Source organism: Labrus mixtus, chromosome 7, assembly GCF_963584025.1.
Source record: "Labrus mixtus chromosome 7, fLabMix1.1, whole genome shotgun sequence".
In the NCBI taxonomy this organism is placed as follows: Eukaryota; Metazoa; Chordata; class Actinopteri; order Labriformes; family Labridae; genus Labrus; species Labrus mixtus.
The window spans coordinates 4505356-4520826 of record NC_083618.1 but is presented as its reverse complement, the minus strand read 5'-3'; the positions used below and the strand labels follow the sequence as shown (position 1 = coordinate 4520826).

At 40.7% G+C, this 15471-nt stretch overlaps 1 protein-coding gene across 16 annotated transcripts in view; it reads right to left on the bottom strand.

Annotated features, from left to right (window-relative positions):
- Positions 1 to 2095: 2095 nt before the first annotated feature.
- celf4 (CUGBP, Elav-like family member 4) overlaps positions 2096 to 15471 on the bottom strand; it is a 78775-nt gene continuing 65399 nt past the window's right edge. Inside the window, exons 4-14 of one of the 16 annotated variants that reach the window (XM_061042201.1) lie at positions 14686 to 14814; positions 13666 to 13745; positions 13194 to 13358; positions 12740 to 12878; positions 11367 to 11519; positions 10830 to 10940; positions 9331 to 9393; positions 8715 to 8795; positions 7167 to 7310; positions 5928 to 6124; positions 2096 to 3178 (exon numbers count right to left, since the gene is read on the bottom strand). In XM_061042201.1, the coding sequence (XP_060898184.1) occupies positions 5997 to 6124; positions 7167 to 7310; positions 8715 to 8795; positions 9331 to 9393; positions 10830 to 10940; positions 11367 to 11519; positions 12740 to 12878; positions 13194 to 13358; positions 13666 to 13745; positions 14686 to 14814 (1193 nt within the window). In that variant the 3' untranslated portion in view covers positions 2096 to 3178; positions 5928 to 5996. The remainder of the gene's footprint in view (positions 3179 to 5927; positions 6125 to 7166; positions 7311 to 8714; positions 8796 to 9330; positions 9394 to 10829; positions 10941 to 11366; positions 11520 to 12739; positions 12879 to 13193; positions 13359 to 13665; positions 13746 to 14685; positions 14815 to 15471) is intronic. The other 15 variants (XM_061042204.1, XM_061042208.1, XM_061042202.1 and 12 more) reach the window with 15 other exon arrangements.

Sequence of the window (15471 nt, the reverse complement as noted above, 5' to 3'; positions counted from 1 at the left end):
AAAAAGAGGTGCTTTCTAGTTCCGTGGTGGCCAAACGCTTCCCCTCCCTCCGTTCACTCGATATGAAAACACGGGCCGGGTGAAGGACATGAGTGATTGCCCAGACAAACCATTAGAAAAGCACATACTGTGGCGACACCTTTTTCAATTTTCTCAGAGCGTGGTGGTGGTGATGGTGGGTTGGGGTGTAAAAGAGGGCACACAGTGCAGAAATCAGGGACACCAGACATATGACATTTATCTTCAGATCGTATTGTTAGCTTAGAGGCTGGATGTACCAACCAACCTCGGACTCTGTCAGAGCATGGTGGTCATCCGATTTGCACTGTACGCCATAATCAGGGCGCTGTGAAAAACACACACACACACACACACAGCGGTGTCCTGGGATGTGCCGTGGCATCTTTTAGCCTCACTGGATTTGGAAGGTAAATGTTAAATTATTCAATCTGCTAAAAAGGTTAGACACAGACGCTAGGGAAACAGCATAATGAGCAGTTTATAGGAAAAACCAGTAACAGCACCCAACAGGAAGCATTGTCTTCCAAAGTGTCATATAGCCTCATAAATATTCATATACATAAATATTCATTGTGTAATCTCCAGCAGCTGAAAATGTGTTGAATGCAGAGTCCAATAAATCCAAGTCTGTTGACCTTTTGCAGGTGTATAGTAGGTGTTCATACCTTTTTTTGTAGACTGTTATGAGAAACTGTATGCTAAAGCAATATGAAAGCAGCCTCAGTGACACAGAAGTGGATAAATGGCTTTTCAGACTTATTGCTTCATTTTACAGTTTCATTTGACTTTAATGTGTATATTTAATTGTATGAGCACATTTAACATAAGGCAATATAACATCTAGAGGACATGCTTCATGTCAAGTATTACCAGTGGAGATTCACACATTAACTACGGAATTGGAAAGTACATAAAACCTTCCTTATTCAGCTCAACAGGAAGCCTGCTCTCTCATTATAACATATTCATCAATATTACATCTCCTTCATAACCATTAAAACCTAATGTCAGGTCCAGTTAGCTCAATAAGTCCTCTTAGTGAGTCACATCATGTCAGCCCTGAACTTTACCCCAGTTTTAACTCCAAGCGGTAGTCACAGGTGCCCTGCACACAGATTGGTTAGTACCTGCTTCCAGGTTACCCTAATGCCCACTTTTATCTGAAATGTAATTTGAAGTGTTACCATATGAGACCATTATAGCTAAAAGCATTTTTTTTTAATGATATTGATGGACCAGCAGAGGTCTGATGGGTTGTTTTATTGGACATGCACTGAACTCTCTACATGGCTGAGAAATGATATGATGATCTGGCTGTAGTTTTGACATCATAATAGCGCGTTGGCTGCTTGCAGAAGTGTGTATTTAGTTTTTTTTTTTCTTTGTTTTCTGAGAGCACAGTGCTTGATGGCAGATTCTGCAGGTGACAAGGCACACCTTGACATGGTGACAGCCCATACGCTACATGCACTTTATGCAAAAGAGAGCAAGGGTTGTGAGACTGATTCATTTTGGTTCAAGTTTCAAAGAGAAGTTTGTGTGTGTGTGCGTGTGTGTGTGTGTGTGTGTGTGTGTGTGTGTGTGTGTGTGTGTAAGTTCAAAAGATATGTTTGGAATAGAGTCGAAGATAATTGTCCTTTTTCTCTAAAATCATGTAGCCTGATTCTCTTAAAGCCTGCTACTGAGATGTGGCTTTTTGCATTTTCAGATAATATTTACACCATATGTGTTTTGTCACACATGAATCTTTTAGCAATATATTGTGTTTCAGCATATAGGTAATCAGAGAGAGGAATGCCTGCAGTTTTGGGAGCTGCCAGATTTGCGATTCTTCCCAAGCAGAGCAAATTTTCAAACTCCAGCTAAAATCTACAAAAATTACAGCTCAACATAGTCAGTAGCTGTTCTATATACAGACACACATATATAAAATATGTGCATATAAATACATATATTTGTTTGTGATTAATATCTATTTATCCATATATACTGTATATATGAATACATTTGCTTGAATGCTTGTTATACATATATATGTACTGCAAATATAAACAAGTTCATATATTTCAAACGTTTCTGATGTTTTTCTATCTATGAGGTTAGGATGTCAAGTTAAAAAAGATAAGGCTGTGATACGGAGCAGCCCCTCCCATGCACTCGCCATCCCTCCCAAGACAAAATGAGAAGAGAAAAAAATAAACATTTTTGAGTAATTGTAAACTAGCGAAGTGAGAGACCCCATATGGTCATCTGAAATAGTTTTGCCTGTATTCAAAAAGCATATCAGCAATATATATGTACATGTACATGTGTTGTATATATTCGAAATGTACACTTCTTTTAAGTGCAACTCCTCAACCAGTTACCTCTGACTGAAAGAGATGCAGTGGTCCGAGTATATTAGAGCTACAAGTCCTCAGCAATAAAAACGTTTGGTCTTTTGGTCCCTAAAACAACTAAGGAATGACAGGTAAGACTCCCTGGAGACCGTTGCTATGGCTCTCCTTGGCAACGGTATCCCCTGGAAACGGACAGGCACTCCGAGCTAAAGATGGCCGTCCCAAATTGAAGCCAATTTGTGTCCTGAAAATATCACATTCCCTACTTAAGTTCTCTCTCCGAGAATGTCTTGTCCTTTCTTGTTTCAAGTCGTATAAATTGGTCTTCAAACTTCAACTGTCCAAACTCAAACCATCTTACAGAAAGATCTCCTACGGCAATCCTCTAGTCAGTTTTTAAAAAGTATTGTTCTTGTCGGATTTTTGACATCCATATTCCCTTTAGGAGTTCAGTGGGGTTGGTCATTGTAGTTAGGTTTGACATACTTTCTTTTACTTTTTTTTTCTCTTAATGTTCAAGTAAAAGTTTTTGTGGTCCAGAAAAGGTAGCTGTCATTCAAGCAGGATTTTGTGGGGAAACAGGAAAGAGTGTATATGTGTGCAGAAGAAAAAAGGTCCTGGGGTTAACCAGGCTGGTACAAATTCTCTCTGAGTTCCAAAGTTTTAGTACATCCAAAAGGAGGTGTCCTTGACTCGTCCATCATTCTCTCTCTCTCTCTCTCTCCTCTGTTTGTGAAGCAGCCTCAGTGGTCCAGATGTTGAGTTTGCACTCAGTGGTGGGTAGCAAGAAGTCAACATATGATTCAGCTCAACAAAACCTGAAAAGCACAGAAGAAGAAGAAAGTGTTTGAGGCAGGAACATGTACAAGCTAAGTAAAAAGAAAGTACGGTGTTTCATGCATGTCAGAATGGTGTTAAGTATATGATACTGTGGGGACTCAACATTTTTAGACCTGATGGCGTCATGTGTGGTTCCCTGCGGAACTGTTAGTTTGTCAGATGGATTGCCCTTTTAGCTTGACATTTGTGGTCCCCAGAGGAAAAACCCTACAGACCTTTGGCATGACCTGTCTTTTCCCCAAACCTCTCAAAGATTGAGGTGTTTGTGGATTGTCGGGACATTTTCTTACAACCTATGCAAGGATTGAAATTACATGCAGTGCACGTTTTTAGGGTTTCCAGAGGATGAGACATTTTGCCCTCAATCAGAATGTCCCAGGGTCATAATGGGGCGACAAAGCGATCCCCCCTCTGTACCATCTTCGGAGGTAGTAACAGAGTTACAGGGGGGGATCAGCTGAGACAGAGGGGGAGAGCAGGGCCTTTTGCATCTCTGACTGTGTATCTATGTGGAGCTCCTGTTGTACCGTCCTTTCTCCCGCTTCCGCAACGCGGTAAGGCAATGTGGATTTATAGACTCGGACACCAATATTACGCCATTGCGGAATCAATAAGAAAGTCTTAAGGTGTAATGAAGGCGGAGCTTTGTTACGCCTCAGTGGAATTGCAGTCTGAAGAGGTCTCATGTGTGACTGGTTTTCCAGGATTGTTCTACCACTTTAAGCAGTCAAGAGTTTTCATTTATTCAGTGAGACATCTCAACATCCACAGGCTGGATTGGGAGCACATTTTGTAGCATTAATAAGCAACATGATGTATCTTGATGACTTTAGAGATCCCAAGACTCTCCCTCTAGTGCCACCATCAGGTTTTTACTTGTGTAGTTGTATGTGAATTATTTTGAATGCTACAGGGGTTTCCATTACATTTGGTGCAGACCTGTGTTCCCTGTAAATTCATTTGATGACAACTTATCAAACACTATCGTCGTGACATTTTTGTGCATGACTCTGGTTTCTGAGCTAATACTTGCAAATTTAAAGACGACCACTTTAACCTCAGACTTACCTCTATTCAGTGCTAAGACTGTAAAAATGGTAAACATGAACCCTGCTAAACATCATACTATTAATGTCATTGTGACCATATTAGCATTTGACAATTTAATAAAACTACTAGCATGGCTGTGACTTCCTATGTTGATAATTTATAGACTGTAGATTTTTAATAAAAATGACTCTAGATATGATTAGTTTTGCATTTAAAGTTTCCATAGGAATACAAAAGTTTATCTGGTTGTATAAAATAGATTTTTTTTGTCTTTGTTTTCTTGGATCTATAATAGACCAATCAAGGAAAGAAAGGCAGGCCTCTGGGCTTAAATAAACATTCATTATGTAAGAGACAAAATAACAATTAGTAAATAAATGAAAGTAAATGGAGGGGCTGAAATTGCCTTTACTTCATTGTCTCCTGTACTGTTGATATTTGCTGAATAACTCACTGGAAAAAAAGACAAAACTTTCCTCTTGAAAGAGTCTTTGCCAGAACAAAGACACTAAGTTCTGATACAGACAAAAGAGCCATCTCTGGTAACAAACCAGAGCTCATCCTGCAGTGAGTTAATTGATCTTCCTAGCAGTGCCGCTGTTGTAATCTCCAATTTGATAAACAATTAGGCTTTGTTTTTTATTTCAATCAAATGGCTTAATCTTGTTTTTGAAATGATGAAGAGGTTTTAATCAATACACACCTTCACCCCATTGAGAGTATTTGAATATAATAATAGTGTAACAGGGAGTGCATGTGCAAAAAACCCCACTATATTATTTATCAGTTGAAATGTTACACACTGTCATAAATGCAAATTGCAGGCAAATGGAAAATAGAATCAAATTTCACATTTTGTGACACATTCACTATGCTTCTGCGGAACAGTGGCTCGTGCCGTTCTGTTAGTTTGGGAGTGGGTGATAAGTTGCCCTTGAATGAAGTCATCAGTGGTGAATGAACGACGCAGCCTAAACTCTCTATCACACAGATGAAGGGGGGAGACAAAGAGGAACAGCACAATTACCCGCCTGAGGGGTAATAAATGCCTTTCCCTTGGAAGCAATTCCTTCCCTGTGCAACACACTGAAGCATTTACCAATTATCTTTTACCTACAGGGTAACATACAGGGTCACTTACTGTAAAGCTGTTCTACAAATAGAGCAGGCGACATGTAAGTAAATGCTCCTACTGCTTTGTTTGTTTCACGCAGCCATTATGGCTGAATGTAATATTTATATTCTATTCCATGGTAGAGGGCATTTCATTTCATGACATGGTGATAATAATAACATAATAAATCACACATTTTTTATTCTTCAAACAATGTCAGTCATCAAACTCAAGAGATTACTGAATGAGAGTCATAATGTGTGCTGGAATTAGCATTTACAAATGCGTACTTGAACTATCAACAAAGAGGGTAAAACTTCATCACTATTCTTTACAAGCAATTTGCAGACGATCAGCCTGTTATTAGGCATCTGCAAATGTTTTATGACATTTATAAAAGGTTACTGAAACGACATCAGGCATTGCCATAAATGGGCTTGCCATTTGAGCATTTGTCGATATATTATTCAGCGGTTGTGCAAGCATTGGCTCAGTTAATCACATATCAAACTAAAGTGACAAAAAAAAATGTTTCCAGGCGAGTTGAGATTGGAGGGTCTGACCTGTCTTTCCCTGGTGTTAGACGGCTGCCCCCGGCCGACCAGATTGGCGGCGGCTGGCAGGGGTGGGGGCTAGTAGGGGCGGTTGGCGTCCTTTGGCCTCTTCAGCTGCACCTTGAGTCTTTTCATGCCGATCTGGAAGCCGTTCATTGATTGGATAGCGGCTTGGGCGCTACCTGGGTTGTCGAAGCTCACAAACCCTGGGGGAAAGGCCAAAAGAGAGAGAGAGAGATAGGGGATGTGGTTAGACAGAGAGGCAAGGGCGTTACGGGGGATTTACAGAAGAATGGAGAATGACAATGAGTTTATAGAAGATGAAGCAGTATTTATGAATGCATATAAAAACCTTGCAATAAGAATGAAATGGTTTTATATGGACACAGAACTCAAAACAATCAACACCCACAAAAATTGCACTACTAGTGTTAAGTCTATAATAATACAGCTCTCTATTGAATGACAACACAAAAGATCTCATTTATGACAGTAAAGCATGCAACCAAAATCACGACATGAACCTGTTTGATGGGATGTATAATTACATGGCTGAGCTGTTTTTGTCTGTACTACTTTAAAACTTCCACTTTAAACAGAGAAAGCATCAAATCGGAGAGGCTGCATCTCCAACATGAGAAATACAACCTTAGTATTGTGTTGTATTAATGAGCAAATGCTACTTTGCAAATAGGTTGCACCTGACGGACTCTCTATTAAATATTCTCCACAACCCATTTATAATTTGCAACATAATTATACGTTCGGCTAAATTGTGCTGTCAGTGGCAGAGCGAGACAGCACTCCTCTGTCTCTGCATGCTGGAGCAGCTGTTATATTCTGAGCATGCGATGCCTTTGCTTACAGTGAGTTAGAGACGGAGAGAAAGCAATCGTGTTGCATGTCAATGGGACAATAGGAATATACAAATATGGCATTGTAATAGAACTCGTCTCTAACTTCTGATAGAAGCTTCAAAACAGTAATATACATCACTGGAAATAAGGAAATAAGTCATACAACAGATTGACTACATTATACAGGAGACATTCACTTCTATTCTTTCTATGTTTCTAAAATATGGTTTGTATTTTTTTTTCCCTTTTTTAAGGGGAGGGGTGTTGAGAGGTTGGGGGGGTGGGGGGGGGGGGGGGGGGTGTTGACTGCGGCAAAGAAGGTGATTAGTAAAAAAGAATAATCATAATAATAAATAACCAATAATCTTTTGGTTTGGTCATTTTTACCCACCAAAGCATTTACTTTGGTTTGTCGCCCGATCCACAAACACTTTGGAGGAGATGACATTACCGAAAGGGAGGAACATCTGCATCAGCTCTCCATCCCCAAACTCCTGAGGGAGGTGGTAGATGAACAGGTTGCAACCCTCTGGTCCTGCACACAGAAACAGAGAGAGAGAGAGAGAGAGAGACGGACGAACGAGAAGAGAATAAAAAGAGATAAGGGGCAACGGTTGGACAGAGAGATAGAAGCTTAAAAGGTTTGCTATGGCAGGAGGGGGCTGCGTGAAAAAAGTGGTAAAAATGCATAAAACAAACAGAACTTTAATACAGGATGTTATAGACTGAGCTTGGTAAGAATGTACCCGACTTTAATGCCTAAAAACAACGTTTGTCCTGCAATTTTGGTAAAGCAAAAGCAATACTGGTAATATCTGTTTTTCATGAGTTATCTGTTATTTTAGCTTCGTTGCTAATTTCAAGAACTTGGATGGACTTTACTGCACCATGCATCAGTGTGAATTTTACATTTTCACCAGTTACACCAATCTAAAGCTGAAAAACTCAGCCAATCCATGAGTTGAGTCAAAGAAAATGAACTGCCATAACAAAACACACAATTCAATTAAAGGAAAATAAATTAACTGGAGGCAAACATAGCCACTGTTTGGAACCAAACTAAACAATTAAAAGCTAGAGATGTTATTTTGCCTTTATAATGTTGAAGAACTATGTTTTTAGCAGCTTCAAATACTGACTGGTGTGTATTTCTATGTGGTGATTATCTAGATTGAAATGTTATTTAAACTCAGCTCATATCAGCACGCAGCCATTAGTTAACAGAGGGTTTGACGGCTTCAGCTGCATGGTAAAGTCCACTGTTTCATCATTCACAGTTGTCAGGTTTCCCAAATCAAAGGACTATTAACTGCATGAAGAGTATAGCTTCTGGGATGCCACAGCTGTTTGAAGATGAACATTGTTTTGTTTATTTTCCACAAGAGGGCAGTACTGTCCCAGGTATGGCTGTCCCAAGCCTTCAGGTCAATGAGTTCGTGAGCAGGTTTACAGCTCAGATTGAAACACTTGGTTTGGTATTAAAGTTAGTTATCTTACATCCAGCAGCGACAGCCACTGCATCACGACCTAAAAACGAATCTTTCAATGATTGATATTACTTTGATTGTTTCAAAAGGATATGAGAAGTTATAGTCAGCCTTCTCAAATCAATCCAGACTGATGCTGAGTGTTATGCTCTGTGTTAGTGTGTGTATTCCGTATATTCTGCTTTAAACAGACTGGCAGAAGGTGAAATAATGCCTGAAAACAAAGTGAGCTCTGTGAATTGCCTGGATATTTTTAAACGTGGGTGTTCATTCCAGGGCTATGTTGGCAGGAGGATTAAAGTTGAACAGAGGATGACTAAATGTTTTCAGCATGTATGAATATTTAGGATTGAATGGTGTGCCAAATGTGTGTGTGTGTGTGTGTGTGTGTGTGTGTGTGTGTGTGTGTGTGTGTGTGTGTTTGTGTGTATGTGTGTGTGTGTATGTATTACCTTCTCGTTGCTGCTGTGGAATGATAGGTGGAGGGTGGGGGAAGGCTTGGCTGATCTGGCCGTATGCAGCGGGGTAGGCTGCTGAGACACACACACATACACGCAGAGCACGGATCAGATAACAGTCATGACTAGAGAGAGAGAGACACAAACACACACACTCACTCACACACACACACACACACACACGCTCGAATACATACAAACAATGTGATATATGCAGGGGCACAGCAGGCAATCGATCAGATAACAGACAATAGAGTGTACGTGTCCCACAATACACACACGCACACTCACACACACGCACACACACACTGAAGACAACAAAGACTAGGAATAAATTGATGTAGTCTGACTGCAACACTTAATATTACATGAACAAAATTCTAACAAAGGAATCTCTTATCTTTCCTTTTCTCTCTCTCTCTCTCTTACTCTTTCACTGACACACACACACACACACACACACACACACACACACACTTACTATCACACACACACACACACACACACACACACACACACACACACACACACACACACACACACACACACTCACTATCACACACACGCAAACACGCACAAATCAGTGGTTCTGTGAGAGTGACAGACAGACCTGCATACTGCTGGACTCCTGTGTAAGCCTGCTGGAGAGGATCAGCTGCAGTGGGACTTTGAGCTGTTCCACCAGAGACACAGAGAAGACGAAGGAGGTGGTGGAGGGGAGCATGGATGGATGGAGCAGTGTGTGTGTGTGTGTGTGTGTGTGTGTGTGTGTGTGTGTGTGAGAAGAGAGACGAGGCAGAGAGAGAGTGAGACAGAGGGGGAATGTAGATGGAGGATAGGGCACGGAGGGAGGCGAAGGTAAAATATAACAAAGGTGAGAGGAAGGAGGGATGGAGAGAAGAACAGACAGGTGGAGAAAAGCAGAAAGGTTAGAGAGCCCAGCAGCGAGGTGTCAACTCGCTTCACTTTCAGTGTGTGAGGAACTGAATTCTGAATCTCTCTTTCTCTTTTGCCCGGCTCTTTACTTTATGTTTCTCCTAAAGCTCTTTTCAAAAAGTGGCTCTCTTCTTCCAACCAATATAAAAGTTTGAAGGACCACAGCCAAAAAAACAAAAAGTCACCACAGAAAAATGAATGATTGTGTCATTAACCTGTATCTCTAACGAACAAATCTCATGTGAAAGAATCAAAGAAACATTTGAATCGTTCTGACACTCTACTGTAAACATTTAAAACAAGACAATTGCAACACACACGACTTTGTTCAAACCTGTTGCTATCACTTCACATGTAGGACATACTGGTAATTATTAAAACAAAATCCACATTCTAAATAGACTTTTTTTAAACATTTTTTTTACCACAGATGCTCTGCCACACTTACTAACTATCCATCTGTACACATGCACATTAAGTACACCATTAAAAAAAACACACAGGCTTACATGCACACAAACACACCCCACTGTCAAGAAAAACCAACGAAACACTGAACACTGACGACTAACAGCAACACTGAACAACAGCTCAGAACGCCACAAGATAAAAGAGAAGTACGGGTCCAAATACAGGTCAATTATTTGAAAGCCTGTGGTTTTATATGACCCTTTGAAAAGTATCACTATCAAGTGTTTGTGAATGACTAGAATAAATCTGATCTTGTAGTGAAAAGGTCATCAATGTCTGAGTGAAATGTCATCAACGCAGAGTATTTGAAGACACAAGGTTTTGAGAAGGTAAATTGTGCTAAAATAAAAACTCAAAACTCCTGAAACTACTCCTTTAACATGTTTACATTTTTAATACATGTTAGTCGAGCTTCTGCCTGATAAATCAAGGTCAACATCTTTGTGTGTTTGTGCAAAATGTAATGCCCTTTTTTTCTTTTACCACTAAAAGTATTTACTAAACATTCACACACTCGAATTTGTCAGACGATTTTCACATGTAAAAAAAAAAAAGAGGGGTCATCAAATCCACATGCTTTGAAAATATTGAGTTATTAAAATTTGTTTCACCAGCTGATAATGTAATTGACCCTTATTTGTGCCCATAGGGGAGTGGGAAGGGGATAAGGGGAGAGGCAGTGAGGGGGGGGGGAAGTGCTACCTTCAGAGAGAGAGGACAGGAAGCAGCCACCCTGAACCCCAAAACAACTCCGCGGAGCCACGCCCAAGCCGTTTTTCTCCGAGTCCTCTCTAAAAACCACCTCCTGCAACACTGGAGAGACAAGAGTAAAAAAAAATAATAATACAGATTTGTCTTCCACCTCTTCACACCGAACCAATGAGGTACTAGCCACGGCTCATGACACAAGCGCATACTGAGGCTCCAGCAGCCCATAAGCACCTTTGCCAAACACTCATCTCCTCGACATGCTGACTGTCTGTTGGCCACGTCTGTCTGGCCTCGGCCACCTGAACATGCTTCAAGGCTATTCACGCCTATAAGCCAGCCGCATGCACACTCTCCCATTGCAATCACTGCTTTACTGCAGTGTGTAGCATAGGATTTAAAGCTTCATTTTCATTAATACAAAAAAAATGTGTTATAATGTGGATTACATTATTTGGCATATTTTTCTTTATCTCTGGGAAAATATACTGCATGTTTGCATAAAATCCTTTTGAATTTGATCAGACTTACCAGGGTAATGATGTATCCCGTTGGTGAAGACAGCCTCTGCAGGCGGCTGCCCATTTGCCTGCGGGGGTGGCATGCCAGTAAAACCGTTCACACTAATGGGGGAGGGGATGCTGGTCACTGTGGGGGCGCTGATGCCTGGAGGAGTACTGCCACCTGCAGCCATGGGGCAGACGGGGAAAAGACAGAGAGAAACGGTGATCATTCTGCTGCAGTTTTCTCGGAGACATAATGGAGAAAGTTTTTCTTTGACTGGACACCTAGTAACTCTGGGAAATGTCAGAGGGGCCGGTCTAGTGGGCCGGTGAAGACACTAAATGTCAGGGCTGATTTCTTGTCGCAGTATAGGCCCTTACAGTGACACAACAACCATTAAAGCTGGATGTTAGACATATTGTAGAGGAAGTGTGTCCACGGCATAGATGATATCTTATGGGCACCAATTATGTTTTTGTCTTAGATGATTGTGCGCTATAAATTCATCAAGAAACATTTACACTATAGATTCCTTGTCAAAATATCAAAGTGATATATTGTTCCTTAATACTGTAATCTCCTCGACTACCCTACAGTAAAGCCTTAAAGGAATATACTTTATTTTATTCAAGGCACAACATCTATTTTTTTAGCAATCATCTACATTTTTTTATTTTTATCACTAAGATTAAGAAGACAGAAATGTACTGAGGAAGAATGAAGTATCCATTGCTAGAGGGACATATACAAAACATTATGCTGACATTTCAAATTTTACATGACACAATATTGGCCCGCAGTTAAACAGCTTGCTGCCTTTTACTTAATGGGACTGTCACTCTCTATTTGAAATTCCAACTGCTGTTGCAATGTGGGTGAAAGTCAAATATTTGATTTGTAATGATCTTCTCAAATTCAAAATTGTCAGTATGTAAGCACAACAGGCCCGGCTTTGTACCCAACTGGAGGGCATCCGTCATTCTGATCCATTGCATTCCATATTTCCCTATCAGTAAGACAGACTATTGTTGTTCTTTTTTTTTTTTAATGCAAAATGGAGGAACTAGTCTTCCTGGATGGATGATGACAGAAAAACAATGGTAGAAATGCGAGGGTGCTGTTTGGATTTGATAACATGGATGGAAAAATTGTGGATATACTGAAGGCTCTTTGCTGACTTTATCAAATGCTGCTCACTATTACTTTACCTGGATAATGTCAAAATGTCAGGAGGAGTAATGTCAGTCCGACAGTGTAGTGTGGCAATATGTTGGTTAGAGTAAAGGTCCTTGCGTCATAAAGAGCTGTCTAAGATGTAATTCATGTGTGCAGTTTAAAACCTTTTTTATTTGATAAACACAAGTATGTCCCCTTAAACCTTTCTTCTTTCTTACTCTTACCTGACGTTGGTGTCATCGGTGCCCCTGGGATACCATTGATGGTTGCCATGTGCTGCATCTGGGCTGCGGCAAAGGCCGCCATTGGACTGAGGTAGCCTCCCTGTCCTACAGACGCCATAAGCGCCGCCTGCTGCTGAACCTACACAGGGATCGAGCAAGATTTTAGAAACGGTAGAAAAGAGTGGGGGTAAAGAAAAAAAAAAAGTCAGGCACAGTATAGAACCAAGAAAAACAGACTTAAGAAATCGAGTATTGGCCATTTATTTTTCCAAAACATTATTAGAAGAGAAATTTAACATCATGTCCTTAGAAAGTACAGTCTTCCTGTTATTATTATTATTATTTTATTTATTTTATAATCGTATGTGAGCTAGGCCAAAGCACTCGATTTATTCTTTGTGGTTCATTGAATAAATAAATGTGGATAAAGAAGGCGTTTTGCGGGGCGTCTTGCCTGAGCGTAGGCTCCGTAGGCTCCAAACTGCAGGGCCATGGGGTTGAAGATGCCCATCTGACCGGCCATCTGCTGCATGCGGCGGATGGTGCGCTCCTTATCCGTGTCGGCGAACTTGACCACCAGACTGGATGAGGCACCCTGTGCACCCACCCATCCACCCACCCACACAACACACAAATGCCAGGCCGTACATGTTAGTGTGTATCTTTAGACACATGACATAAGCTTAAAATCTGCACTCGCACACTCATGCGCACACTCGCTCCTGCCAAAGCAAAGCTGGAGTTGGCAGCCGTTGCCTCGGAATAGTTATGATGGGTCATATGCAAAGGATGAATTTCCTTACTGGGATTAATAAAGTATAACTTAACTCAACTTTAAAGAAGGTAATTAAGCACTCTGTGAGTCATCTCTGTATGTGACTCACCTCTTGCACATAAATCTACGCACACAGTTATGGTGTACTCACAGGCATTGTCTGGCTACCGTGTAGTGCACTGATGGCTGCCTGAGCTTCAGCATGAGATGAGTATTTTACAAATGCACAGCCTAGAGAGGAAAAAGAAAGAGAGAGGAGAGGTGGTGTTAGAAAATGTGAAAGGTAAAACAGACAGTATAAGAAAAGTTTTGCTGAGAAGTGTATGATACAGTACCACAGCAAAACACAGCCAGTAACCAGTACAAGTAAAAAAACATTCTTGTTTTATCACTTGAGATAAATTCCCTACAGCGGTAGAGCAACAAACATTTAGTAAACAAAGCCCTCTTTACTGGGGATGGTTGCATCGGTGTAGATCGACGCTCAATAATTGGGGCCAAACACGCCACTCTGACACCATTAACAACTTTGGGATCCTCCGATGGGGCTTAAAATGCCACAGCGTTCTGGTGTCGCTTACTATTGACAAGCCCCGTTGATGAATTTGAATGATCAAGTTCCCAGTAATTATTGAGCTAAAGCCCACTTAGCCGAGTAAGCTGGCTGATGAGTCCCTGTTAATGGAGCTTCACTGAGGAATCAGAATGATCAAGCCCACTGTAATCATCTGGCTTACTTATCATCGGGCCTCATTGATTGGCTGCTAAGCCTGCTGATGAACTTCATGCAGTGAACTTGTGTCGCACTCTGACAACATTTCCAAAGGAGATTTTTCTGGCATGACATGGTGGTTAATAAGGAGGTCCACTTGTTTTTTTTTTTTTACCCTTATCAGAGCCGTGTAAGTTGACTCAAAAGGTTAATGGAGTTCATCTGTAAAGACTTGGTGGTTTATATCTCTGGTCCCTTGGCTTTCCCGTTGCTTTTACTGTTCAATTTGACAGAATCTATAGTATCCTTGCGTAAGCGCTGCTTTGACATCACTCAGCATGGAATTGTTTAAGGAAAACTTTGCAAAGTCACCAACTTTGAAAGGCCAAATCATTTCTGTGCAGCAGCCTGTGAAAAAAACGGATGTCAGCTCAAAGTCATAAACAGCTATATACTCACCTTTGCTGTTTCCGTCAGGACCTCTGAGGATGGTGCATTCCTCGATGCTGCCGAAGGACTCGAAAAGGCGCCGCACGTCATCTTCTGACTGCTGCTTGTTGAGCATGCCGACAAAGAGCTTTCTGTCTTCTAAAAAGAAAAGGAATAGGTCACGATCAGAGGATCAGAGAAACCTTTTGATAATGTACATAAAACCACGCTTCACTTACTCACATTTTTCTACATTCTTTGCTGCGTGAAGAAAAGTATTTTGCAATTCCACCGGCTGTGTTTGTTTACTGACAGTACTCATTGTCCAATAAGTTATTAGTATTACTGGCAGCTTTAGATCTCACCTGTGTTTCATTAAGCTGTTAGCGCGAAACATTTTGATGAAGCATGAATTCTTGTTAAGTTGGATAATTCACAACAAAAAGGCGCACAGTCAGGTGATCAGCTCCACATGGAATCAGCATTAACATCAGAATAACAATGAAAACTTGAATATAAATCATGACAGATGCTGAATATTTCATGAAGCAACATCATGACTTTTGTATACTTTAGGTCAAAAATGATTAATGTGATGAGTAAGCAGTTCTCTCTAACACTCCATTCGATGTTGCTCTCTGAACAATGTTTTAGTGCCACTGTAAGGTTTTTATGTTGGAGCTGCGGTACAGTTGAAGATTTCCCTGTATACGTGTACATATATATATGAATCTTACACTGAGTCACAGAAGGCTTTTTGAATTTTGGGTTGTCTATTTATTGATGATATGCTCCGACTGTGTTCCATTTCTGATT